The sequence below is a fragment of the Oryx dammah genome, unplaced genomic scaffold, assembly GCF_014754425.2.
Source record: "Oryx dammah isolate SB20612 unplaced genomic scaffold, SCBI_Odam_1.1 HiC_scaffold_3, whole genome shotgun sequence".
Taxonomy (NCBI): Eukaryota; Metazoa; Chordata; class Mammalia; order Artiodactyla; family Bovidae; genus Oryx; species Oryx dammah.
The window spans coordinates 67215872-67243613 of record NW_024070187.1 but is presented as its reverse complement, the minus strand read 5'-3'; the positions used below and the strand labels follow the sequence as shown (position 1 = coordinate 67243613).

The following is a 27742-nucleotide window of genomic DNA, read 5'->3' as shown; positions in this document are numbered from 1 at the left end:
CAGCAGCAGCAGTACTCAGATGAGTGATGAGAATGAGAGTGGTGCCACTAGAGCAGAAAGGGTGATCTGTCGTAAAACTACCTCCTGAATCATGTGGTTATCTGTACACACACTGATTTTTTAATTGAATTTAGTAATTAAATCACAAAAGTATTCACTTACTTTTCTTTTAAAATTATTTTTGTGTATATCTTCAGGCATTGTGATTTGTAGATACTTGTTTTAAAGCTTTTGATTGCTTTCAAGAATCTCTGATGAAGAAGATACTTGAGTTTCTGTATCTTACATCTTCATGGGCCCTAGGCAAAGCATCCTTTTTATAACCCCCCCTTTTTTTAGTGTTGTATATGTCTCATTTCAGGAGGATTTGAAAGGTCACCAAAGCCACAAAGACAAAGCTTGTAGTTCCTCCAGTCATTTAAAATAATCATGAGTCTCTTTCATGAGTTGAACTTTTCACCAATACAGTTCTGTGGTTTAGTGTAACTAGATGACTTGTCACTCACATGGTAAAGCGCATGGCTGATTACAGTGCTGTAAGATAAGCATAATAGACTTTACTCAGTGGTAATGACCAGCAAGGAACACGGAAGTGTTTAATCTTGGTAGGTTTCCCCCATTCTAAAGCAGACTGTAGGGTGAATGGTCCTGGAAAACCAGACAGAGGTGAGACCCAAGCAAATATGTATTTTTTGACAGATCAGGGTGGAGGGCAGTGGGGGGAGAGGGTCTTTCTTTTAAAATGTGACACAAATGTAATTTTACACTATAGCTGTATACCATTTTGGCAGTTACATTTTACCTTGATTTGTAAGAAATCAAACATCCACTTAAATTGACAATCAAGGCAAGATAACTTTGCTAAGTCTTAAATTGAAAATTAAATTTTCTGCTTATTTGCTATTTGTACATAAGTCATTTTGAATAAGTCAATTTTTCTTTCTCCAGGCATTATGAAAAACCTGTGTTTCAGAGTGATTACCATGGTTATAGGTCTTTGTTTTACTGACACAATGACAAACCCATCAAGAAAAAGCAGTATTTTACTCAATTCCAAGTGCCAATGGAATGGATATCTTACAACAAATTGCTCTTTTGCTCGAAAGCATGAAATACCCATGGACATATCACAGATAGCACCCACAGTGGATGAAAGTTCCAACTTCTTTAGGGTTCTCTTACAAACTCATATGAAGAAAGAAGAATGGAACATAAAACACCTGGACCTTAGTAACAATCTCATATCAAAAATAACCTTAAGCTCTCTTGAACATTTTCATGCTTTGGAAATATTAAACCTCAGCAACAATGCCATTCACTCAGTATTACTGGATCTACCCAGTTTTAAGTCCTCATGGGTGAAACGCCACAGAGGCAGCTTGAGAAATCGGCTTCCATTTCTAAAGTTGCTTACTCTTCAACGAAATAAACTCAGCAACATTCCCAAGGGTAAGTACAATTTTAAAAGATGGACCAAGAAACCACGAGTATTTGGAGAGCTAATTTGCATGCTTAGTTGCTCAGTCACATCCGACCCTAGCGACCCTTTTGACTATACCCAACCAGGCTCCTCTGTCCATGGGATTTTTCAGGCAAGAATACTGGAGTGGATTACCATTTACTTCTCCAGAGAATCTTCCTGACCCAGGGATCAAACCCGTGTCTCCTATGTCTCCTGCATTACAGGCAGATTCTTTACCCACTGAGTCATAATGTTTGGTGTCAGTAAGAATTCCAGGTTTGTTTTCAGTTTGAGGAAAACAGCTGAAAGTATAGCAATTTGATCAGAGTAAATATAATAAAAGGACTTCCCTAGTGGCTCATATGATGGGCTCTGCCTGCAATGCAGGAGACCCTGCTTCGATCCCTGAGTCAGGAAGATGCCCTGGAGAAGGAAATGGCAACCCACTAGCAGTATTTTTGCCTGGAAAATCCCATGGATGGAGAAGTCTGGAGGGCTACAGTCCATGGGGTTACAAAGAGTCAGACACGACTGAGTGACTAACTCTTTCACTTTCACTTTTCAAATATAGTAAAAGGAGTTTCTTATGAGAATTTTAAGTTTATAATATGTGAAATTTAAAATCAGTGTAATTTAATCTCCTGTTGCCATAACTTATATTGATATTATATGAATTTGTCATATTCATACTTAAATACTTTCTAATAATAGGAAGTATTTAAGTGCTAAATAATAATGCATTATTTTAAATTACCTAATTTATGTATATTTGTTACTAATTATAGAAAAGCATTGAGAAATAACTAGTTCAGATACTTTTAATATGTAACAATTCAAATTAAATGTTGCCATATTTATAATTTTTGTTTCTACAGAATACATTTTACATCTACTTATCTAGTTCTCTTCCAAATGTAGACTATATATATGCTAATATTATGTGTAAACTCATTATTAAATCAAAATTAGAACTCATCAGAACACATATCATCTTATTTAATAATAAATAGTCATCCATTCTGATACTTAGTAATCTACATGTTGGAGTTCCTTAACTCCAATGTTTTTATTTAGAAAATATGTATAATAATACTAATAATAATGTTTTATATTTTTATATTTTATAATAATAATGATGTTTTATTTAGAAAGTAAATCAGATTTGTAAGCCACAGCTTCCTTTTTATATTCAGGAAAGCTACAAAGTTTCCTTTCCCTATTTGTTTTCAGTCTCAACCACTATTGCTAAGTACTTACTTTATATTAGACCCTATGGTGGAGCTAGTGGCAAAGAACCTGCCTGCCAATGTAGGAGACATGGGTTCAATTCCTGGGTCAGGAAGATCCCTGGAGGAGGGCAGGGCAATCCACTCCAGTGTTCTTGCCTGGAGAATCCCATAAACAGAGGAGCTTGGCGGGCTGCAGTCCATAGAGCTGCACAGAGTCAGACATGCCCGAGGCAACTTAGCACACATGCGTGCACATGCTGAAAAAGAGAATGCAAGAGTGCTTCCATTTTCCTCCATCTCAAATTATATTTAGTTTTTCTCATTTCCAGTTCTTTAATTTCATGTTTTTATCTTTTTATTTATTCATTTATTTTTTGCTCTTTCACCAGTTTCTGTAAGCATAATTGTGACAATAATAGCCTGGCAGGTGAAGGGACAACTGTTCCAGTCACCATATTAGCAGGGTTGTGTGAGGACAGGAGTCTTCTCTCTCTGACCTTTTCCATAAAAGCAGGGTGTAGTATTTTCAGTGCAAAATGTAAATTAATTGCATTTTATGATTTTTATTATATTGTTCTTATTGTAAAAGAAATGCCTGTTATTTGTAGAATATTAGGAATTAAAGAACAATTTTAAGGGAAACATTAAAGCCCCTCATGTAATATATATTCTTCAAGTTTATTCTTTATGCCTACCTATATATTTTTCTTTCAAAATTATATCCTACTGCCCATATGTCATAACATAATTTTATATCACAGAATATTTGGAACATCATTACATAATTAAACAATCTCATAAATATTTTAAATAGTCAAATAATTTTCATATATGTTAGTCGCTCAGTTGTGTCCAATTCTTTGCAACCCCATGGACTGTAGCCCACCAGGCTCCTCTGTCCATGAGATTCTCCAGGCAAGAATATTGGAATGGGTAGCCATTCCCTTCTCCAGGAGATCTTCCCAACTCAGGGATAGAACCTGTGTCTCCTGCATTGGAAGGCAGATTCTTTACATATGAGCCACCAGGGAAGCCCCAATTTTCACATATACATATATTATAATCAGTTTAGTTAAATAGCATTTAGATTATTTCCATTTTGTTTGCTATAACTCATTAAAGCTACACATACTCACATGATATAGCAGTGTTTCCTAACTAGTGTGTTAAATGTGAATCTCAACCGACAAATTGAGGTGAGCTGGATACATAACTATCGTTTATAATTCAGCAGAATTTCTAATTCTGAGCCCCCATTCTGCTAGCATCAGTTAGGGTGGGATGGAGAGATAGTGACAGTTAACATCAGTCTTTCATGGACTTTCATTTGTCTTTTCCTAGATTTGTACCACAGCTCTAGAATCTTATACCCCAACAAGGCATCAAAGTGTGTGTGTGTGTGTGCACATGTACACATGCTCATATGTGTATCCCTTGCCCCTTCTAGCCAGAGAACATTTCTTTTCAGTCCTTCACTTTGGAGGAAATTCTTACCTGCTTTTGTTTCTTCAAAATCTTCTATCTAGATCTAGAAATTCCTTTCCTCTAAAGATTTAGGCCTTTAGTAAACAAAAGGCAAAAAGACATGTATTCACCTCTGCTTTCTGCCTCATGATGTGCCATCGGGGGCTACTGTCTCGTTGCTGCATGCGGGCTTCTCATTGCGGTGACTTCTCTTGCTGCGGAGCACAGGCTCTAGGCATGTGGGCTTCAGCAGTTGCAGCACACAGGCTCAACAGTTGAGACTTGCAGGCCTTAGCGCTCGGGCTCAGTAGTTGTGGTGCATGGGCCTAGTTGCTGCACAGCATGTGGAATCTTCCCCAACCAGGAATCCAACCTGTGTCCCCTGCATTAGCAGGTGGATTCTTTCCACTGTGCTGCCAGGGAGGGCCTCCCCTGGAACAATTAACACAGATCTTTTACTTTCTGCTGGAACAGAGAGAAAGGAAATAAGGAAAAGAGATAGGCAATTAATATGTCAAAATATTAGCCCACCACAACAGTACATAGAGAAATGCTGACTCTGTCTCCTTAAGACAGATGAATTCCCCAGAGCTCACTGGAGGTTAGGATGAATACATTTCATTTAAGGACCAAATATCCCTATAAAATGCAGATACAGTCCCATCTTCTTTTCTCAAGTTAAACTTTTGCTTCCCAAAATATCAGGAAATATGTTAAACTTCCAAAGGAGGTGGGGGGGCGGGGGAATATATGAAATGAGCAAATCCTGTATCTAAAATTCTATTCAATAATAGAATTCTAGCATATAGAACTATGGAGAGATGAATAAAATCAATGATGAAAGTCCAATGTAAGCCCTAAATCTAACTGGATATTCTTGAGTTCTTTTATCCATAGCATTTTGTGATTTGAAGTATTTTTCTGTAATCATCATATACTTCCAGTTTTTACTACGTTGAGTCCCCTCTAGTGTACCTTCCCATTCATTATTCTGTGACTATGGCTAGGTAACAATAAATTTGTTTTTGGCTAAATCTGAAGTTATCTTTTAAAATGTTAAATAGTTATTGCAGTAGACTTGATCCTAGCCCACTCTAATGCATAATTATAATCCATAAGCAGAGAATCATTTGTATCTAACTATTTATATAGGTAAATAGATTTACAATGATCAATGCAAAGAAATAGAGGAAAACAATAAAATGGGAAATACTAGAGATCTCTTCAAGAAAATTAGTGATACCAAGGGAACATTTCATGCAAAGATGGGCACAATAAAGGACAAAAATGGTATGGACCTAACAGAAGCAGAAAATATTAAGAAGAAGTGACAAGAATACACAGAACTATACAAAAAAGATCTTCATGACCAAGATAACCACAATGGTGTGATCACTCACCTAGAGCCAGACATCCTGGAATTCGAAGTCAAGTGGGCCTTAGGAGGCATCACTACAAATAAAGCTAGTGGAGGTGATGGAATTCCAGTTGAGCTATTTCAAATTCTAAAGTGCTGCACTCAATATGCCAGCATATTTGGAAAACTCAGCAGTGGCCACAGGACTGGAAAACGTCAGTTTTCATTCCAATCCCTAAGAAAGGCAATGCCAAAGAATATTCAAACTATAGCACAATTGCACTCATCTCACACGCTAGCAAAATAATACTCAAAATTCTCCAAGCCAGGCTTCAACAGTATGTGAACCATGAATTTCCAGATGTTCAAGCTGGATTTAGAAAAGGCAAAGGAACCAGAGATCAAATTGCCAACATCTGTTGTATCATCAAGAAAACAAAAGAGTTCCAGAAAAACATCAACTTCTGCTTTATTGACTATACCAAAGCCTTTGACTGGATCATAACAAACTGTGGAAAATTCTGAAAGAGATGGAAATACCAGAACACCTGACTTTCCTCCTGAGAAATCTGTATGCAGGTCAAGAAGCAACAGTTACAACTGGACATGGACTAATAGACTGGTTTCAAATCAGGAAAGAAGAACATCAAGGCTGTATACTGTCACCCTGCTTATTTAACTTATATGCAGAGTACATCATGAGAAATGCCAGGCTGGATGAAGCACAAGCTGGAATCAAGATTATTGGGAGAAGTATCAATAACCTCAGATACACAGATGACACAACCCTTATGGCAGAAAGCGAAGAAGAACTAAAGAGCCTCTTGATAAAAGTGAAAAGAGAGTAAAAATGGCGTAAAACTCAACATTCAGAAAACTAAGATCATGGCATCTGATCCCACCACTTCATGGCGAATAGATGGGGAAACAGTGGAAACAGTGACAGACTTTATGTTTTGGGGGGGCTCCAAAATCACTGCAGATGGTGCCTGCAGCCATGAAATTAAAAGACACTTGCTCCTTGGAAGAAAAACTATGACCAACCTAGACAGCATATTAAAAAGCAGAGACATTACTTTGCTAACAAAGGTCCATCTAATCAAAGCTATGGTTTTTCCAGTAGTCATGTACGGATGTGAGAGTTGGACCATAAAGAAAGCTGAGGGCCGAAGAATTGATGCTTTTGAACTGTGGTGTTGGAGAAGGCCCTTAAGAGTCCCTTGGATTTCAAAGAGATCCAACCAGTCCATCCTAAAGGAAATCAGTCCTGAATATTCATTAGAAGGACTGATGTTGAAGCTGAAACTCCAATACTTTGGCCACCTGATGCAAAGAAATGACTCATTTGAAAAGACCCTGATGCTGGGAAAGATTGAAGGCAGGAGAAGAAGGGTATGACACAGGATGAGATGATTGGATGGCGTCACCATCGAAATGGACATGAGTTTGAGCAAGCTTCAGGAGTTGGTGATGGACAGGGAAGCCTGGTGTGCAGCAGTCCATGGGGTCACAAAGAGCTGGACTCAACTGAGCAACTGAACTGAACTGATTTACATAGGTGTTTGCTCTCATCTCAATTAACAATCTCAACACCAATCAAACAATTGGCCTGTGGCACATGTGTACCTTCATAAATCATGTTTGACATGTCTTAAAATAATGACAGTTCATAGAGCCAGTGAAACTTTGTTTTGACTCCAGAAAGCCCACTTTTGGAAGGGTAAAAGATCATATTGACTAACCCAATGTCAGCTGACTTCCTGTCTTGATACTGACCAGCTGTGATGTTACCAAAAAGCTTCTTGTTGGAAAAACACCCAGAGGAGGTACTGGCCAATATAATTTACATGACAGAAACCAACCATGAATTTAACCTTAATGATCACTTCACCTTCTTCCCATATTTGGGAGTATAGCATTAATGATGGAAAAATCAGTTTTAAAAGAATAGAAATCCTAGGAACTGGTCTCCAGTTACACTATCCCACTTACATCAAGCAGTATTTTGGGAGTGCCCAAAAGTGCCTGAAAATATATCAGGACAAACATCTTACTGGGTCTCCAGTTAGGCTGAAAGACCAGATGTGACAACCTCACATTAACACACTAAATTCCAGAATCTAAGAGATAAGTATGTTATCAATGAGGCGAAATAGGAACTGATTTTTGAAACTGATGGAGAAGGGAAAAAATGTAACCAGTGTATTGTTGAACAAAAGAAGCATGTTGTGTTCTTTTCATTTGTAGGATATTAAACCTTTCATCCTGATTGCTCCTTGGATTATGGAAATACCAGTAACCAATGTTCTCAAAACCAATACAGGTTCTAAAGTAACAAAATGAATATATGTCATTAAGCTAAGAGGGCAAGGTCTATGACTCACCTATGTAAATTTGACCATATTAAGGGCTGATTTTATGAATCAAATATGTTATCCAGGACCATTCCAGACTCTATTCCAATTCTTAAGACTTTTGAACTTGAAGCCATAAACTTTATGTTATCAGATTATCACATTTGGAAGAGCATTTAGGAAGTTCAGAGTCCCAAGGAATGTTTCTAAGATAGTGTAATGTCTGGGCATACCCTCTGTAGCATTTTTTTCTAATAGACACTGAGATAATTTCTTGGAAATAATAAAACTGTCTGGCCATTTAAATGCAAAGGCTAATCAAATTCCTGCCCCTTGTGGCCTAAGTGATCATCAGAAGACAGTTTAATAAATAATCCCTTCTCCACAAAATTGCCTCCATATTTTTCTCCCAACATTTAACTCTCTTTAAACATGAAATGTGCTCTCTGATAACCAAGCCCCACCCAGTAATGCACCTCACCTCTTTCACTCACCTGAATGTCCCTCAACACTGATTCACCATGCAGTTTGTAAAAGAACATACTTCCCCTTATTGAGAAACACAGTCAAGGGTCTTGGAAGAGTTTACCCAAATTCCCCAACTCCATCTTGAAAGACCCCCTAGATGAAAAGATCATGTGTAGAACTTCACCAGTTCTCTTAGTAGCATTAAAGCTTGATTCTCTAAAAGTGGAAGTAAAGAGAAAATCTTCATATGGAAGGAATAACTGAACATTACAGTCTTAATTCCCATGTGCAAAAGTTATCTTCTTCTTATGGATCTTAGCTGGATATTATGAAGGAATTCAAATAAAAAAAGGTATTTTTATAACTGTCCATGTTCAAAAGCCACCCCACCCCCCATCCCCAAACATGCTTGGGCATGTTCTGGTTCCACTTTTCCAGTCTGTATTTATCAACCCCAAACTCCCAGTCCATCCCTCTCCTTTGCCCCTCTCCCTTGCCAACCATAAGTCTGCTCGCTTTATCTATGAGCCTGTTTTGGTTTTGTAGGTAAGTTCATATGTGCCTATCATATGTGCATTTACTCTCTGCTTTATCTTTTGTATTCCTTGCTGGTGGTTTTTGTCACTATAGTGTCCAGCTCTTGCGACCCCATGGACTGTAGCCTGCTAGGTTCCTCTGTCCATGGGATTTCCCGGGCAAGAATACTGGAGTGGGTTGCCATTTCCTTCTCCAGGAAATTTTCCCGACCCAGGGGTCAAACCCCAGTGTCCTGTATTACAGGCAGATTCTTTACTAACTGGCCTACCAATTGTAGGCCAGTTGTATTACTCCACTTGTTTATTGACCTTAAGCAAGTCACTTAACCTAGAAAAGCCTCCTGGTTCTTATCTGTACCTAGAGATAGCGATATATATAAAGGTTGATGTGAGGCTTAGAGAGAAAATTTGTAAAAACTGTAACAGAGTGATATATGTAAAACATCTCTCCTTCAACCTCATACAAAACAGGTGTGCAAAAATGTTAGTTCTCTCTTAGGCCCATTTGATCATCCTGACTATCTAACATCCCAGTTCTTGCTACTGTACCTTACAAGGTACCTTAGTGGTAGCAGCTAAAATTACCCTCAGTTGCTAACTGCCCCACTGCCCAATTTTATTTCAAAAATCAAACAGCTGAAGTGTTTGTTTGGTCTGGAGTTATTCCTGCTACAGACAGCTTCCACCAAGCTGGCAGAGGATGTTTGCTGAGAGCAGCCTCCCCGCCTCCTGCCAGCCTCATGTGGCAGCTACACCCATATGGCCTTGCTCTGCAGTGGGACACACTGGGCATGCCATAGGACACCTTGATACCAAGACCAAAGCATCTCTGGTTTATGGAGGGGGCACATCAGCCTGCAGAGCTGGCTGAGATGAGACTGTGATTTTTTTTTTTGGTCGTTTTGTTTAATGAAGTGTAGTTGACTTACAATGTACTAATTTCTGCAAAGTGATTCAGTTATATTGTTGTATATTATGTATATATATGTGTGTGTGTAATATATGTATATTTTTATATTCTTTTCCAATATGGTTTGTCATAGGATATTGAATATAGTTCCCTGTGCTATATACAGTACAACCTTGTTGTCTATCCATCCTAAAGCCAATAGTTTGCACCTACCAACCCCAACCTCCCAGTCCATCCCTCTCCTCTCCCCACTCTTAACTTAGCAACCACAAGTCTGTTCTCTCTGTCCATGAGTCTGTTTCTGTTTTGTAGATAGGTTCATTTGTGCCATATTTTAGATTCCACATGTAGGTGACATCATATGGTATTTGTCTTCTTCTGTCTGACTTGCCTCACTTACGGTGCTCTCTAGATCCATCCATGTTGCTGCAAATGGCATTATTTCGTTCTTTTTTGTGGTTGTGTAGTACTCTGTCGTATACACGTGCCACGTCTTCTCTGTCTTCATCTGTTGATGGATCATTTAGGTTGTTTCTGTGCTTTTGCTCTCTCTTTTGACAGTGCTGCTAGGAGCAGCATGTATTTTTTGAATTATAGTTCTGTCTGAGTATATTCCCGGAAGTAGGACTGCTGGATCGTATGATCATTCTGTTTTTATAAACTATTATTATTTTGTCTGACTTGACTGTTTTCCTTGGTTTCTACATTTCCTCACTTCTCTGATTAAATGTGCTCTTTGGAACTTGGGGAAGGCCTAGGAGGCTAAAGCTTTTCTACAGACGAGAGGGAGGGAACACAGGGTCCTGTCTCTGAGAAGGCCCCACAAGCTCCAGCTTCATCTCAAATCCACGGTTAGAGGTGGAGGTTTCAGCACCCCCTGTCAATTGATGGATGTGGTCTCCCTCATCCCTGAACTCCTGGGGCACTTATTCAATTCAATTAAGCACTAGATATAGTAGCAACCATGAGCTTACATCCCTAACAGGCCAGGAAATCTCATGAAAATGTTAAGAAACTCCTTCATCTCAGTTTCTGTGTGGCATTTTTGTCTCAGGACCCATATGTGTGCATAGTAAAACACATAGGGATATTCTTCATTCCACAAAGAAACAGATTTTCTCCAGAGGTTATATTCAAAACATTTAACAAGCGACCTTTAGCCTGGGTTCCCAAGCTGGAAGCCTCCTGGCTGTACTGATGGAGTGGAATCTTCCTGGGGGAGGGAGGGGGAAGGGAGGACGCAGTCAGTCAAGTGCCCAGGGCAGTGGAGCAGCACACAAGGGCTCAGCGATGGCTGTTCACGAGCCAATATGGAAGTATTTCTCATATTGTATTCATAAGTATTCAGCATATGCCAGCTGAATATTATTAACCTTGGCTGTCTCTCATTGTTCTAAACATGAGGGCTTCTTGGCCTATTCTTTGTCTTCCTATTTTTGATAGAGACATCATATTCATCTATAAGTACATGTCCCATCCAAAGCAGGCAGCCTTCATTCAGCTCCAGCCAAACGTTTTGTGCCATTTTAGACTCAATTTTTCAAGAAAAGTTAGAAATGTACATATTTGTATTGAATCTTTAATGTTGGCTCCACGACTTGTAAATTTCTGTGCAGGTCAACCACTGTGACCTCTAGCCTACAGAATGTATATCATACAACAGGCCTTACAAGTGTTCACAAAGATGTGAATTCTGCCCTGGAGGGACCAATCATCTGACGGAAAGACTGACAACCAAAGACTGTTTTATCAGTGGGGGTATAACTGCTTTGTGTAACTAACAGCTTTTTCTTGTGCGTGTGCTTTATCACGTAACCCGACACAAGGTTTCTCTATTGTCTTCGTCCCCAGCACCAAGTGCCTTGCTCATAATATTTTGACTGAGTTGTCATCCTTGTGATCTCTTGCTTAGTCTATACAGCTGAAATGAACATATGAGGGCATAGATGTAAAGCCATTTCAATTAAGTCATCATCTCTCAGCATAAACAGTTATAGTAAGTACTCTGCAGATAGTAGACAAGAAATAAACCCTTCTGGCATTGAACCAACATGATCTGTATGTCGTAGTTTGTTAAAGACACAGACTACATGTGAGAACAGAGCAGAAGGAAATGTAAAAATGCAGGGCTTCCTTGTGAGACTCATATGGGAAATCAAATTTGGAAGACTGCTATGGCTAGCACCTCATTCTCAATGTTTATCTTCAGTGCCAAATGGTTACTTCTGGAATCAAGTGAAATACGAAGGCAGAGGCCAACACTCAATTAGATGATTTTGCCAGAAAGTAAAATATCTAGCTGTAACACATTACCTAATACAAGAATTTCTAGAAAACAGTTATCAACAATAAGTAGTTAAAAGATATAACTACAAAATAGCATAATAATCTCTGAAAAGGGGAAGAATTCATCCATGTAAGTGAAGCATAAAATAACTTTTTTCTCTATAACCATAGCAAGATCATCCAGTTTTACCCACAGGTCAATCAAATAAGCAAGTATTATAATTATCTCATTCAATCCAGGTTAGATTTTTTTTACTGGTGCTCTGATAAAATTAGCAGGTGCATGCGTGCTAAGTAGCTTCAGTGGTGTTCGACTCTTTGTGACCCTGAAGACAATAGGAGCCTGCCAGGCTCCTCTGTCCATGGGATTCTCCAGGCAAGAATATTGGAGTGGGTTGCCATCCCCTCTTCCAGGGGATCTTCCCCACCCAGGGACTGAACCCACATCTCTATGTCTCCTGCATCGGCAAGTACGTTCTTTACCACTAATGCCACCTGGGAAGACCCCAAATTAGCACATGTTCATATAAAGAAAGAATTCAAAGTGTATAAAATAGAAGCATAGTTTCACCTTTCTTCACCATCCTGCTCCAAAGTGTAAATACCACTGGTACCTTAGTTCATCTCCTTCCAGGCCTTCTTCTCTGCTCTCTCAAAACAAATGTATCTGGTTCTTCTTTTGCAAAAACATTAGAATTATACTCTATACTTTTCTGAAAACTAACACTTACCTTCCTGTTCAGTCAGTTCATATTGGTCTACCCCATTCTCTTTTAAGGCTACACGGTATTTATAGTATTGATAGACTACCTTTTGTTTGCCTATTTCTCTGTTGTGAACCATTTAAGTTGTATCCAGTTTTCTACCATTATAAACAATGCTGCAGTAAATATCAGATTTATATTTCAATCTGCTTTTTAATTTAAACAGGACTATGGAAACTGAAGTCATTACAGAGTTTGGATCTGTCATTCAACAGGATATCACAAATTGGTTTGTCTGATTTTCATAACTGCCTGCAACTGGAAAACCTCCATTTAAAGAGCAACAGGATATTCAGAATTCATCCAGAAGCCTTCAAGGACCTAAAAAATTTACAGGTTAGAAAATAAAGTTTATAACATCTCAAATATGCAGACCTACAGGCAATTACATTAGAACTCTTCATTGAACAGTTTGTACATGCCCAGTAGTACTGGCTACTAATCAAAAAATATAAGTCTATTTTAAGATTCCCCTGAAAAAGTTGAAGTCTCTCTCTTGCCTCAAAACCCCAAGGCCTCAGTAGTGGACATGAATTTTATTTGAACATTAATATTCAGCAGCAAGAACAGGCACATTATTTTTCCTAAGTCAAATTAAACTCAGCTCTGAGCTTTCACTTACCAATTGGCAAGAAAATGAATCTCAGTTATTAGGAAGGCTCCTTCTCTAAACTACAAGGTCAGTCAAATATCCCTGGTGTTTGATGCAGTTTGGGACGCTATGGGCCTATATGGGCTGTACACCCATAGAGCCCAGGTCCACATGAATCTCAGAAGGCTAGTGACCCTGGTGCCTCACACCAACATTGCACACAGAATAATACAAATAATAATGGTATCAACATATACTTGCATCACACATACCACATGCCACATATGGTTCTAAACATCAGACCAATGTAGGGGGGGCACCCATGTCACATTTTAGAGCCCTGCTGCCTGGCTCTCGGGCACTCTGCAGCGAATCTCACCAAGGTCCTGACATCCTGACAGCTGTGAATGTGAGGAACTCCCAGAGCCCTGCTCTAGTTCTGATAGCTCTAGCCCCTTCTCCTCCAAGCCCCTTTCTCCCACCTCCCCCTCTTTGAGGAGCTATTGTAAAATCTCTCCTCAGTGCTCCTTTAGAAATACCAAAGTGGCCAGCAGTGTGGCACCTAGAGATGCCTTGTGCTGTGCTTAGTCCCTCAGTCATGTCTGACTCTTTGTGACCCCATGTGCTGTAGCTCGCCAGGCTCCTTTGTCCATCGGGATCCTCCAGGCAAGAATACTGGAGTGGGTTGTCATCCCCTCCTCCAGGGGATCTTCCCCACCCAGGGATCAAACCCAGGTCTCCCACATTGCAGGCAGATTCTTTACTGTCTGAGCCACCAGGGAAGCGCAGAGATGGCTTAGGAGCAGCCTAAGCCCCCATCCCTGTAACCTGCACCACACACCCACATTCTTTACATAGGCCACTATCATCCAATAAAAACGTGAGCCACATAGGCAATTTTAGATGTTCTTGGTAACTTATTTTTAAGAAGTAAAAATAAACAGGTAAATTTAATTTTAGTAATATGTTTTATAACCTAGTATACTCAAATACTATCTCTTAGCACGGAGTCAATATAAAAATCATTAATGTATTTGGAATACAGTCAGCCCTTTATAAACAGAGACTACACATAGACATTCTCAAGTGGCCAGGGTGCCCTTCTCCTTTAACATACAAATCTTAACTGCTTTCCTGCCTAGTTTTCATCCCAAGCCCTCCCATCTTGCTAATCCTTTTGCCTGAAAGAGCGAACTCTTACTAATCCTTCCAACATCTCTTCCTCAAAGAAGCCTTCCCTGGGCCTCTAGATTGAATTCATTCCCTTTATACGTATTTAATAGGCTATGATTTTTCCTTATTGTACATATGGAATCTGAAATTATTTCATTTTAGGTATGGTTAACTGTTAATGTGTATATCCCTATAATCCTTCTACTAGGTGCAAAGCTCTTTGAGAATATATGGGTGTGTGTGTGTTCAGTCGCTAAGTCATGTCCGACTCTTTTGTGACCCCATGCCAGGCTCCTCTGTCTCTGGGATTTCCCAGGCAAGAATACTGGACTAGGTTGCCATTTCCTTCTCCAGGGGATCTTCCTGACCCAAGGGTTTGAACTTGTGTCTCCTCCATTGCAAGCAGATTCTTTACCACTGAGCCACCAGGGAAGCCCCTTTGAGGACATACATTATGTCTATTTTGTTTTCTAGTGCTTAACGTCTGTCCAGTACATACCATGTATTTACAAACTCTTGGTGAATAAACAAAGGAATGAATGGGTAGATGATGATCATGCATAGGTGTATAAGTTATCTATTGCTGTGTAACAAATTACTGCAAACTTAGCAGTCTAAAACTACACACATGTATTTATCTGATGCCTTCTGTGGATCAGCAATCCAGGCAAGGCTTGGCTGGGGCCTCTGCTGAAAGTGTCTCAAGAGGCTGCAGTCAAGATGTTGGCCAGGGCTGGAGTCTCACGTGAAGGCCCAGCTGAGAAAGGATTCATTTCCAAGGCCACGTGGTTATCGGCAGGATTCAGTTCCACATGGGCTATTGGGCTGAAGGCTCAGTTCTTGCTGGCTGTCAGCGTAAGCCTACACTTGTTTCTGTGCCATGGGGGCGTCCACACAACAGTACACAGCATGGCAGCTGGCTTCAGAGCCCAAAGGAGAAAGCCTGCCAGCAAGAACATTACATGCTCATGGAATGCAATCATGGGAGACATGTCTCATTGTTTTCAGCATAGTCTATCTGTTAGAAGCAAAGCAAAGGTCTCACCTCTTCCCCTCCAAGGGGAGGTGATGACTCAAAGGATGTGAATGTGGGGAAGGTTTTCTGGGGACCTGTCTGCCATAGTAGTTATCAGAGCAGATGAGAAAGTCTACTTCACTTGGCAGCACTCCACAATTTGCCACAGAAATGTTGTCAGATTGCCTGGAACCCCATTTAGTATGTTGTATACTGATTATGTGTGTGTGTGTGTGTGAGTGCTCAGTTGTTTCAGTCATGTGCGACTCTTTGTGACCCCATGAATTATAGCCCACCAGGCTCCCCTGTCCATGGAGATTCTCCAGGCAAGAATACTGGAGTCAGTTGCCATGCCCTCCTCCAGGGGATTTTCCCAACCCAGGGACTGAACTCACATCTCTTGCATCTCCTGCGTTGGAGGCAGATTCTTTTACTGCTGACCCACCAAGGAAGCCCATACTGATTATATTTATATATATAATTTCCCTAGGCCTGTTTTATTTCCTATGCATTTTTATTGTACTTATAAATAAAAGTCTTCTGCAGCTCACAGGTAATAGATGCTACAGTTGGACTAAAAAATAAGCCCAAGAATGTTTAAATCATCTGTAATTCTAAATTACCCAAGTTGCCCAGAATCATACAATTTCTCCTTCTCTCTTCTCCCTTCTGCCTGTTCAGCAATAACTCTAAAAACTGGTTTGGGGACATGATGAGACTCTTTGGTACCAGAAAGCTGAATATTAAAATGGATGCTGTTTTTTTCCCCAGATGATATATTTAATACTTGTACTATATTATGTATCTTCTCATGTGGGAATCTTTTCAGAAGCCAGATAGATTTTTTAAAGCATAAATCCATCTTCATGTTTGGATAGAATGAAAATGTTTCATTGGCATTTCAAATTAGCCTTCTTTTTTGCATGCCATTCTTCCTAGCATAGTGATTTGTTACCAACATTACATGCTTCTCCCAATCTCTCTACAATATAATGTACATTCCTTTCAAATGATGGTGAATGGTCACTTCTTTAGCCAAATTGGTCTGTTTTCATCTTTTCTTAGAAATTACCCCTCCTGAATCATTTTATTAGCTTTCTGTCCTCTATTATGTTTTGATTTCAGTTTCATGATTTATAACATAATAGCTACTAGGATGAAAAAGCAGATGTGCAGGAAGAAGAAAATACCCACTAAAACATTGGAATATTTCACCTGTTGATGAGAAGGGTGTATGTCAGGGGACGTTCAACTTTCAGTTCAGTTCAGTCGCTCAGTCGTGTCCGACTCTTTGCGACCCCATGAATCGCAGCACACCAGGCTTCCCTGTCCATCACCAACTCCCAGAGTTCACTCAGACTCACGTCCATCGAGTCAGTGATGCCATCCAGCCATCTCATCCTCTGTCGTCCTCTTCTCCTCCTGCCCCCAATCCCTCCCAGCATCAGAGTCTTTGCCAATGAGTCAACTCTTCGCATGAGGTGGCCAAAGTACTGGAGTTTCAGCTTTAGCATCATTCCTTCCAAAGAAATCCCAGGGCTGATCTTCAGAATGGACTGGTTGGCTCTCCTTGCAGTCCAAGGGACTCTCAAGAGTCTTCTCCAACACCACAGTTCAAAAGCATCAATTCTTTGGTGCTCAGCTTTCTTCACAGTCCAACTCTCACGTCCATACATGACCACTGGAAAAACCATAGCCTTGACTAGACAGACCTTTGCTGGCAAAGTAACGTCTCTGCTTTTTAACATGCTGTCTAGGTTGGTCATAACTTTCCTTCCAAGGAGTAAGTGTCTTTTAATTTCATGGCTGCAATCACCATCTGCAGTGATTTTGGAGCCCCCCAAAATAAAGTCTGACACTGTTTCCACTGTTTCCCCATCTATTTCCCATGAAGTGATGGGACTGAATGCCATGATCTTAGTTTTCTGAATGTTGAGCTTTAAGCCAACTTTTTCACTCTCTTCTTTCACTTTCATCAAGAGGCTTTTGAGTTCCTCTTCACTTTGTGCCATAAGGGTGGTGTCATCTGCAAGGGATCCAGTGTGTTGCGTTTTCCTTTGTGTGCCGTTTCTCAAGGACTCTCTGTTCCTTATCAGTTCCTGGAATACAGGAACAAGTAGAGCTGCATACAGTTCTCAGGACTGAGATAATGGGAAAGGGCACCTGCTTGGATTCCTTTCAGTGACTCCTTTCAGTGACTCCCTTCAGTGACTCACTTCAGTGACCTTGTATGTATTAGACTATCCATTTAGTTGCAACTGGTGGAATTTCATTCTTTGTAATGGCTGAGTAATCATTTTACTGAGGATATATAAGCATGCAGTTCTGCTAATAAAATACCCTTGCTCCACTAGAGACCTGGGTCCCCCACACCCTTCTTTGTGTCTTCATTCTCATCAGAGTGTGGAAGCCTGCCAAGCTCACTTTCTCATCCAGGATCAAGACCTCCTTGAGAGGATGCCCTGTGCCTTCATGAGCAGCACAAGTCCTGTTCATGGGCTTTATTGGTTTTCCATGTAACCCGAGAGATACTGCTCTCTCTCTCTTTTTCTCTCTTTCTCTCTCTTTCTTTTCGTCAACTCCAATCCCCAGGTCCCAGTCTGTAAAAGACCGCAACAGGTGTATGCAGAAAGCTATTGATCCTAGACAAGGCCAGGCGAAAGCAAAGTTGTTTTGTGTATGTCTTCCAAATCTCATTTCCTATTTTTGACCACCTTCCTTTAAGAGTTAAGAGTGCTTGGTTACTCAACAATGCAAAGGTCCCCTTCACTACTGAGTATTGGTTATGGTATTGTTTGAGTGTTTGAATCAGCTTTTCTTAAGAATTTATATGACCTAAGATGCCAATGCTGCTTTTTTCCCTGAGTTTATTAAACAATTGACCTGAATTACATTCAGACTTTCTGGTTTTTATCCATGGCTCTCTTTTTACTTTTCAGCAAAGTTTGCATTTATGATTTGCTTTCAAACCCCATGATCCCACTGGTGCCTCACACTCTAGGCCTCCTCTGCCCAGCCCTTCATCAGGGCAGTGAGTGCTCAGGCTCCAAGAGGCTGTATTCTGGAAATAGAAGGCACCCAGCTGCAGAGGCAGATCAGACTTTAACTCTGCCATTCATTCATTCATTTGTTCATTCCTCCATTATTTTTTGAGCATGTGGGTACCAAGTTCTAGGACAAGGGCCTATGTGGGATATACTGTGACCCCATCCAGTTTCCTCCTTTGTAAAAAGGGGGAAATGACAAAGCTGTTGGGAGGATCAGAGATAAGGCATGTAAAGCACCCAGTAGAATGCCTGGTACACAGCAGCAATGCTCTGTAGACAGCAGTGAGAGCTACATATAACTCTGCTTCCCCTACCCCATAACACCCCTGCCAGATCCAACTTCAGCAGATCCTGCTCTGTGTTTCTAGAGTCACTGAGTCCTTTTTGTTCCCCACATTCCCTTTTGTTTCATATGAGACTAGGAAAAGTAGTCATTTTGTGTATACTGAGTAGCCATGGGTGCAGAGAAATGCACTACCTTTAAGATAAGGTAGTATCTTATCTTCACACCTGATATGAAGAGCAGACTCATTGGAAAAGACCCTGATGCTGGGAAAGATAGAAGGCAAAAGGAGAAGTGGGCAGCAGAGGATAAGATGGTTAGATAGCATCATCAACTCAGGGCATGAATTTGAGCAAACTCTGGGAGATAGTGGAAGACAGAGGAACCTGCAGTGCTGCAGTTCATGGGGTCACAAAGAATCAGACACGACTAAGCGACTGAACAACAACATTTAAAACAATACTTGCAAAATAATCCTCTTGGCTCCTTCTGTTCAATCACAGTTGTTCTTCTGGACTCTATCCTCATCATCCAATATTTTCTGCCACTTTCAAGATGACAGGGCTTCTAGACATTCTAAACCTGGTACCTAATTCCAAATCTTGATAAGAACTGGGAGTGTAGGTTATATCTAGCAGTACAAAACACAACTGTTAGGAAAAAAGGAAGGGAAAGTGGTTGGGCTTTTAATAAAGGCTCCGGACTTAAACATTTCCCATACATTTAATCTTCAGAACAACCCTGGGAGGTAGGCTCATTGAGAGTCAACAATTTGCTGAGTCTCACAGAGTTCTTAGGGGCAGAGCAGAGATTTAAACCCAGTAGTCTCTGACTCTGAAATCAGTGGGAAATTCATATTGCTTCCATAGAGATATAGACCATATCTGTAACTCATTTGTCTCCAAATGCCTTTATTCACAGACTGTCCTAATTTTTTTTTTTTTTTTCTTGAGCAGATGGTAGACCTCAGCAACAATGCACTGACAGCCGTCCTGCCAGTGGTAATCATGGCCCTAGAGCTTCCCCACCTGGAGGCTGACCTGGCTGATAACCCATGGCAGTGTGACTACAGCCTGGCAGTCTTCCAAAATGTTATTTCTGAGTCCTGGAGGAAAAGGTGGAATGCTATTTGTAATGAGTCCATAGGTAAGTCAGCAGTACCTCTCCTCTTGGAAGTGGTTCCATTTAAACAGAAAAAAATGTACCCAAAACATTTAGTGTCATTTGAAACAATGACAGCTGCCTCAGGAGCAAGAGTGCATTAGTAATTCTTGGGCTGTATCACAGAACAATTGTTGGTATCTGTTTTCCTCAATTCATGAACAGTTTTCTTCACATGGTCAGGAACCACTGGATTTGGTCAAAACCAGAAATTTCACAAAGAATGTTTCTCTACAACCCCCAAATGTCATATTTTAACCCAAAAGAGTAACAAAATAATCAAAGAACTTCTAAAACTTGAACCATAATTATTTAAGATACTTGCTACCCCTCTGAAAATGTAACATGCCCAAAACACACAAATTTAAAAAGTATATTTTTCTTTGATTTTTTTTTATCTGTCACTCTCCCAAACTGCTAAAATATGTGACTGGAACTGAATATTCTGGAAAGTTTTTTTTTCACTATTTTATCAGGCTTCTCTAGTGGCTCAGCGGTAAAGAATCCGCCTGCCAATGCTGGAGATGTGGGTTTGATCCCTGGGTTGGGAAGATCCCTTGGGAAGGAAATGGTGGCCCGCTTCAGTATTCTTGCCTGGGAAATCCCATGGACAGAGGAGCCTGGCAACTACAGTCCATGAGGTTGCAAAGAGTCAGACACAACTGAGCAGTGAGCACTGTTGTTAGTAACTATCTTGGCTAAATCTAAAATCAAACTCCTAACTGGGAAAAAAGAGAGAAATGGACTTTTCTTTTTTTTTTTAATGCGTTCTGGCCTCTGCTCTACTCAGGACTGCTATTGAGTAGAGACATAGCCATGTTTAACAGGTTTAGGAGAAATCCATAATGATGAGAAAAGTCTTTAGTGTCAGCCACACTTGTTTCATCTCTCTGTAAAAGCCACACCAGCCTTCTGAGTGTGGAGGGCAGAATGTCAGGAACCAGTAGAAAAACCTGAATATTTTTGCTGTTTACCAGCACTGAGGAATGGTGAGGAGATGATATAACAAACACAGGTGGGGCCAAGGCAGATTTTGCAAGGGGCTGATAGAATGTCCTCACAGATGTGCAGTAAGTAGGTAAGGATGTGGAGAGAGGAGGGGCAATGTGACTATACCCACAGCCTGGCTTCCTTCCTTCTGTGGGCAGGAGTCAGTCAGGAAGCCTAAGAAACACAGCCTCTGGGCCTTGGAGCCTAAAACCCAAGCCTGAGAGCCTCGTGTAAATGTGCACAGAGCCTTACACACACTGTTGGCATCAGACAACCAACCAATCAATCAGCCAGTAAAATTGCTAATCATGTAAAATAGACTTTACATCTAGCTAGATAAGGACTGAGGCTTCCCTGGTGGCTCAGTGGTAAGGAATCTGCCTGCAAGTTAGGAGATGTGGGTTTGATCCCTGGGTCAGGAAGATCCTCTAGAGGAGGACATGGCAACCCACTCCAGTATTCTTGCCTGGTGAATGCCATGGACAGAGGAGCCTAGCAGGCTACAGTCCATGGGGTTTCAAAGAGTAGGACACGACTGAAGGGACTGAGGACTCACAGATGCTTTTAAATCACTGGAATCTCATTCCCATTCTTAGGGAAGGAGGATGCACACTGGTGGACCCCCACAAGCAGAATGTCCAGAGAAACTCACCTTCCTCAAGCAGATTTGAATCATATGAAAACCCTCATACGGAGCAAAGCTGAGTGGGCCCAGGAAGTGCGCTTTTCCATGCTGGAGAAGGACACTGCAGCCTTTGATGTCGGTGACAGGCCGAGACAGCTGCCAAAACGGGTTAGGAGGGCCGAGGATGTGCACGCTGCTGGCAGACAGGCAGACTCTTCCCAGGACCTGGTCCTGGCCGTCTGTCTGTCGGTGTTCATCACGTTCTTCGTGGCTTTCTGCCTGGGGGCTTTTACGAGGCCTTATATGGACAGACTGTGGCAACAGAGATGCCGGAAAAAAAGTCCAGGTTCAGCGTTGGGGAACGAGTATTCAAACCAGGCCTTCTACGATGAAATCGAAGGTGCGGTAAACCTACAGCAGCCGAGGATGGATCTGCCCCAAACTTTCCACCATCTAAACCTCTATGAGAACCAAGCCCCACGTGCCGCTGTGCTTCCAGCAAGAACGGTGGCACCGAGCAGAAGTGGGGCTGGTGGCCAGCAGGACGGGCAACAACGCGGGGTCCCCACTGGGGCAGAAAGTGGGAAGGATACGGTGCCCCCAAATCACAGTGCAGCCTGGCGCGTTCTCTATGGACCACCAAACGCCCACGACACCCAACTCACATCGGCGGGATGGGACCACGTCTACAGGAATGATGTTCCTGGAGAAGGTAACTATGACACTGTGGCCAGGCAAGTTTCCCTCGGTGAGCGTTCAGTGGGCATCCCTGCAGTGGCTGCCAGAATACAGACCAGCCCTGGCTCAGTCCGTAAGGATTCCGATGAACTAGGCCCACCCTGCCCCAGAGAAATGACAGCGCCTCTCTCCCAAAGACCAGCGTGCACACACACACCCAGCACTGGGGAGGAGAGAGGAAGGGTCCCTCCACACTCCCGTTCAGAGTTTTCTAAGGAGAATGGGCAGAGCGCACAGCAGCAGAGGCTCCAGGGCGCCGGTGCTGAGGGACAGCCTCCCGCCCACTACGAAGCAGCCACGCTCAGTGACCCGGGAGACCCGTCCCCACTCAGCGGCCCTCCAGGATGCCGTGGGGACCTTCCAGTGACTCCAGCTTACCAGGAGCCCACGCAGAAGCACACTCCTGACGCTCAGTACAAGGTGGACTCTGACTCCGAGTCTGAGGAAGGGTCTTTATTTACTCTGAGTTCAACAAGTTCAGAAGACTGGAGAAATGTGGCCAAAGAAGAGGCAGGTGGGGAGCAGAGCTGGAGAGCCGAGGAGCCCCCTGGGGACCAGGCCTCCTGTGGGAGGAGGGACAGTGTCAGGCCATTAGAGAGTCCTGAGGACAACATCACCTTCCAGAAGACTCTGAGGAAATGTGAAAATCAGGAAGATCATTTTGGAAAAACTGTCATTTCTGACCCAGACTCTCATTTGTGCCAGACTCATCTGGAAAGTGCCTCTAACACCAATAATTATGAGGATCCCTTGCCCCGGTTATCAGGCAGCAGTTCTAGCAGTGAGGAGGTCCCAAGCATGTCCATTTACAACTACATCTCTGCTCTTCAACCCAGCGCAGTGGAGTGGCAGTACTCACTTAGAGACTTGGAATTTGCAAATGTGGATGCTTTACCACAAACACCACCGTGTTCTGCCAAAGTTCCCTCAGATCCTGACAAGTGTCTGTCGTGAAGGAGACACAGATGTTTGTAAAGAACTTTATGTCCAAGGAATAGACACAGCTCAAAACAGTATTCCTTCCAAGGTCACTGCAGGGCAGAACTTGAGAAACTCACAACAAGATTCTGAACAGGACAACAAGAATGGACACTGATGCAAATGAGGGGTGTGTCTATCCTCTTGGGGACAATGATTCCAGAAAGGTTATAAGTGAAACACCATTTGTGAAGGGGTAGGGGGGCAGGAGGGGTATTTGGAAGATGGTTTCAAGAGCCAGGTACCACTATTACAAGTGCTTTCAGATAAAGCCAGCTCACTGAGCACTTCAGTGATAAAGACCGGGGTCAGCACTCAAAGCTGAGTCAATGAACTGGAGTCTCTAAATTCTAATATAATTAGAATATAATTAGTTAATTCTAATATTAAAACTGCCATTCACAAGACATGGGTCATTTAGGTGGGGAAGCACTGAGATACCTAAACATCAAAGGTTCCAATTAATAAATTTTACACTAAAATTTAACACTGATGGTATTGCAGTTAGAAAAAAGGTGATTCCAATTTTTATACTCAAATGCAGACCCAGAGAAACCTGATGGGAGTTAGCTGTCCATGTGAGGACCAGATCTGCTATGACAAACACAAGGATGTTCAACCTGAAAATCAAAGGGGATTCAAGTAACATTTGTAGTGCATATTGAACCACTTAGATGGAGCTGCTGAGGAGATTTTAATGAATTTTGCACAAAGAACAGCATAGCTTTTTGGAGTGTGATTAGAAAACTACAAAACTGGAGGGATTCAGAGCAATTCTAAATATTTGTTTAAAAATGTTAATGGAGACTCCATTTTGTAGAACAAAGTGTAAATTAAAAATTATTTTTCAGGAAGAGCATTTATGTTTCTTGTAAAAGAAAAAGGTACTCCACCGTTCTATGTTTGCCTGGTAGATGTCTACGTTGTTGTCGTTTTTAGCTATGTCTGGCTTGGTCCCAGACCCTCTTGTCTTCTGTCTCAGTTTCCTTTCCCTGAGTGAGCTGTTACTTGTCATGGCTTTTAATTGTTATTTTCTGCTTCTATAACTTCAGCTCTGAAATCTTTCTGGAACTTTAAACTCACATCCAGCTGCCTGTTGGATATCCCCATAGGCAGTTCAGTCTAAGCATGTCCAAAGTGAAACGCAGTAGCAGCGCCTAATTCTCTCCACCACCACCCCCAGCCTGATCCTCCATTTCACTATCTGCCCTATTGCTCCATCCGGGAACCTGGGGGTCTTCCTCTCCTTGCTGCCCACATCTAATTATTTTCATTGAGTACAATCACTTGTAGCCCCTCAGTCTCTGTCAAGTCTGTTCTATCCTCTCTGTCCACACAGCTCCAGCTTCAGTTCTCACTTGGACACTCCCACTAGATCTGTGACGATAGCGCACTAGCTGGGTTCTTCAGCACTGGCCCTATATGCCTGTATCATTCCCACACTACAGCCAGGGAGCGGTTCCTAAAACCCAAGTATGGTCACATGGCTCCCATTTTTTGTGGATGCAGTCTTTTCTGTTTTTGTTTTTTTTTTTTCTTCTTTTTTAATAGCACCATGTAACTCCCTGTCTCCAGACCTTTGTCCACATCGCATCTGCCCACAATGTTCTTTCCAACCCCACCCAACAACCTCACCACCAAAGCCCCCCTTTAAGCTCAATAGACCCTACCTGAGTCTCAGCCTTAACACTTCCTCATGGAAGCCTTCCTGGACCCCTAGACTCCGTTGGATTTTCCTGTTGCAAACTCTCTCATTAAACAAGCATTGTCCTTCACAAGGAGAGCTTATCGCAAGTAAAGTTGAATAGTTATTGTGTGATGGTTGGTTTACTGTCTGTCTGCCTCTTCTATACTCATCTCCATAAGAACAACAATAATGTGTCTTGTCTCCTAAAGGTCTAGCATTTAATAGGTTCTTGATATATGGATTTATTAAATGAGTGAAAACAAACCCTTTAGTACTGATCTGGCCCCATTTTCCATCCAACTTTTCATGTGGTATTTATCTCACTGTGCAGTACCTCACTCTGAAATCCACAGTTACAGACACACCAGACTATGTCACCCTTGCCCACTCTGCTCCCCACATTTAGGGGCACATCTGGCCTTTCCACTAAGTCCAGTCCCTGCCTGGAAGATGTCTCTGCTGTTTTTGAGACACTGTTTAAGGTCACCTCCCCCAAGAGCCTTTCTCGGCTCATTCCACCCAAGTAGAATGGACCACTTCCTTACTCCCTCCAGTCCCTGCTCTACTGCTGTGTGCTGTGGTGAAAACAAGGCTTCACATGGTTTGACTGAGATCTGCTGGAGACTCTTCTGTGGGCTGGATGAAGTTCATTACCAGCATAGGGTCTATAAAGCTGAAAATCATCTCAGAGTTTGCAGTTACTTTATAAAGTGAAAAATTACTTTCTATTTCAGCAGCATTGAAGAAAAAAAAGTATATATGGCTTTGACTATTTCTGTTTGTTTTTGTTCACACCTCCAAAAAAAAAAGGCTTCTGGTAATGTGGCATAAACATCACAGGTATTGCAGTTAAGTAGGTCTGTATCTCAGCAAGCACTCATAAAAAAAATTTTTTTTAAACCCTTCTCATTATGCCTGCTTGGACAGAGGAGCCTGGAAGGCTACAGTCCCATGGGGTCACAAAGAGTCAAACATGAATGAGCTACTAACACACACACACAAGCTTGGCTAACACTGCTTGATGTGAGTGAGATTTGAGGCCCGCTACTTCCAGATTTCCAAAATGTCTCACCTTCGGGGTCTGCCCCCAAACTGACTCAAACTTGAAAATTCCTAAGTTCCTTAGATGCCCTTTACCCCAGTTTCATTTATTCCAATTATGCCTCTAGTTCTATCATGACACAAATGACCTTTCAAACATCTCACTTTTCATTAAGATAACATTTTTTAATTTCTTTAGCAGAGTAACTCAAATTTTTATCAGCCTAACAATTCCATAATGGAGTATTTTCATCTAAGAAAACATTGGAAAAACCCCTGGCATAATTAACCCTTACATGTTTCTAAGACTATTAAACACAGCATGGACACATGGCTGTACAAACAACATATGAAACATTAAAATACTTTTCTTAAAAAAGCAACTAGTGCCACATTTACTTGTCTTTTTGATGTTATTTCAGGTTTAGTAAAGTCATTTTGGTTCAGGTTGACAAAAATTTCCCCTTCCCCTCTAGAATGGTTCAAGACGTAAGTCGTCAGGCCTCTCTCCCCTTCTCTCCTCAGGAAAGATTCATCTTGCTCTTTCAGTGGCCATGCAGGGTGAAGGAGAAAAACAAAGGAATAACCGCTGGAACCACCAAACAGCAAATAGATATAAGCTAAGAGATACTGTCATATTTCCAGTTCATTTGAAAGACAAAAGCCATTCGACTCAAGGCTACATGTTTTTCAGACCCAAGGGAGATGGAAGTGAGAGCGGGAGAAGGAGTTCTTTTGCCTATGAATTTCACTAGAACTAGATTACTATGTCATCAAAAAAAAAAGTGGCCGGCCACAGACTTACAACCGGAGGTCTTACTAGCAAGTAGGAGGAAAGAGTGCTGTCTTTCTGTTGCCTGAAAGTCTTATATTCATGAGAAATTGAGGGCAAAAACTGATTGACTAATCATTGTTTCTGCACAAACTAGCCAGTTTATATTTTTCAAATATCCATGTTAATGTTCTACTACTATCTGAAAAGTCTAGGTGTCATGGGCAGTGAAAAGTGTTACTGAATTTTAAGGCTCTGCAGACTCTATATAATTTAACATACTCAATATAACAAGCATACTTCAGTCACCATAATGAACAAGGACATCCCAAACCCAGGCCCGAAATCTTTCAGTCTTTTGTTGATAGGCATTTTGTCTGCCTTTGTGTGTATATGTATCTGCAATCCTGAAGCACTGTGTGCACTTACACATGGTAGCATCTTGGCTCATTTGAATAGATGCAACCCACACTTGTTACTGGAAAAGAAAATTCTTATTTTTGTTTGAATATCATTATTGACTGTGGCTTTCAGGACTCAATATATTTTAATTAACCATAATTTTTGGTTTTTAGCTTTTGATACTTAGATTGTTGCAATTTGGTCAATCAATCCTCCTTTAGGCTAGTTTCTCCATCTTTCTCCGGATTTTCTAAAGCATCATTACTTTCTGGCAATAAATGTTCCAAGTCCGTCTAGAATGTTACCCCAAGAATGGAATCAGCTTCTCTCCAAAGAGACCTGCTTAAATAAATAGTTCTGGTTTGTCTGCTATAATGTGAAATGTCCATTAATGAAAAACCACATATT

At 41.3% G+C, this 27742-nt stretch overlaps 1 protein-coding gene across 1 annotated transcript; it reads left to right on the top strand.

Annotated features, from left to right (window-relative positions):
* Positions 1-953: 953 nt before the first annotated feature.
* Positions 954-24328, top strand: LRRC66 (leucine rich repeat containing 66). Its single transcript, XM_040238187.1, has 4 exons — positions 954-1449; positions 12997-13166; positions 19897-20086; positions 21688-24328. The coding sequence occupies exons 1-4, from the start codon at positions 954-956 to the stop codon at positions 23406-23408; spliced, it is 2577 nt and encodes an 858-aa protein (XP_040094121.1). The 3' UTR covers positions 23409-24328.
* Positions 24329-27742: the final 3414 nt, after the last annotated feature.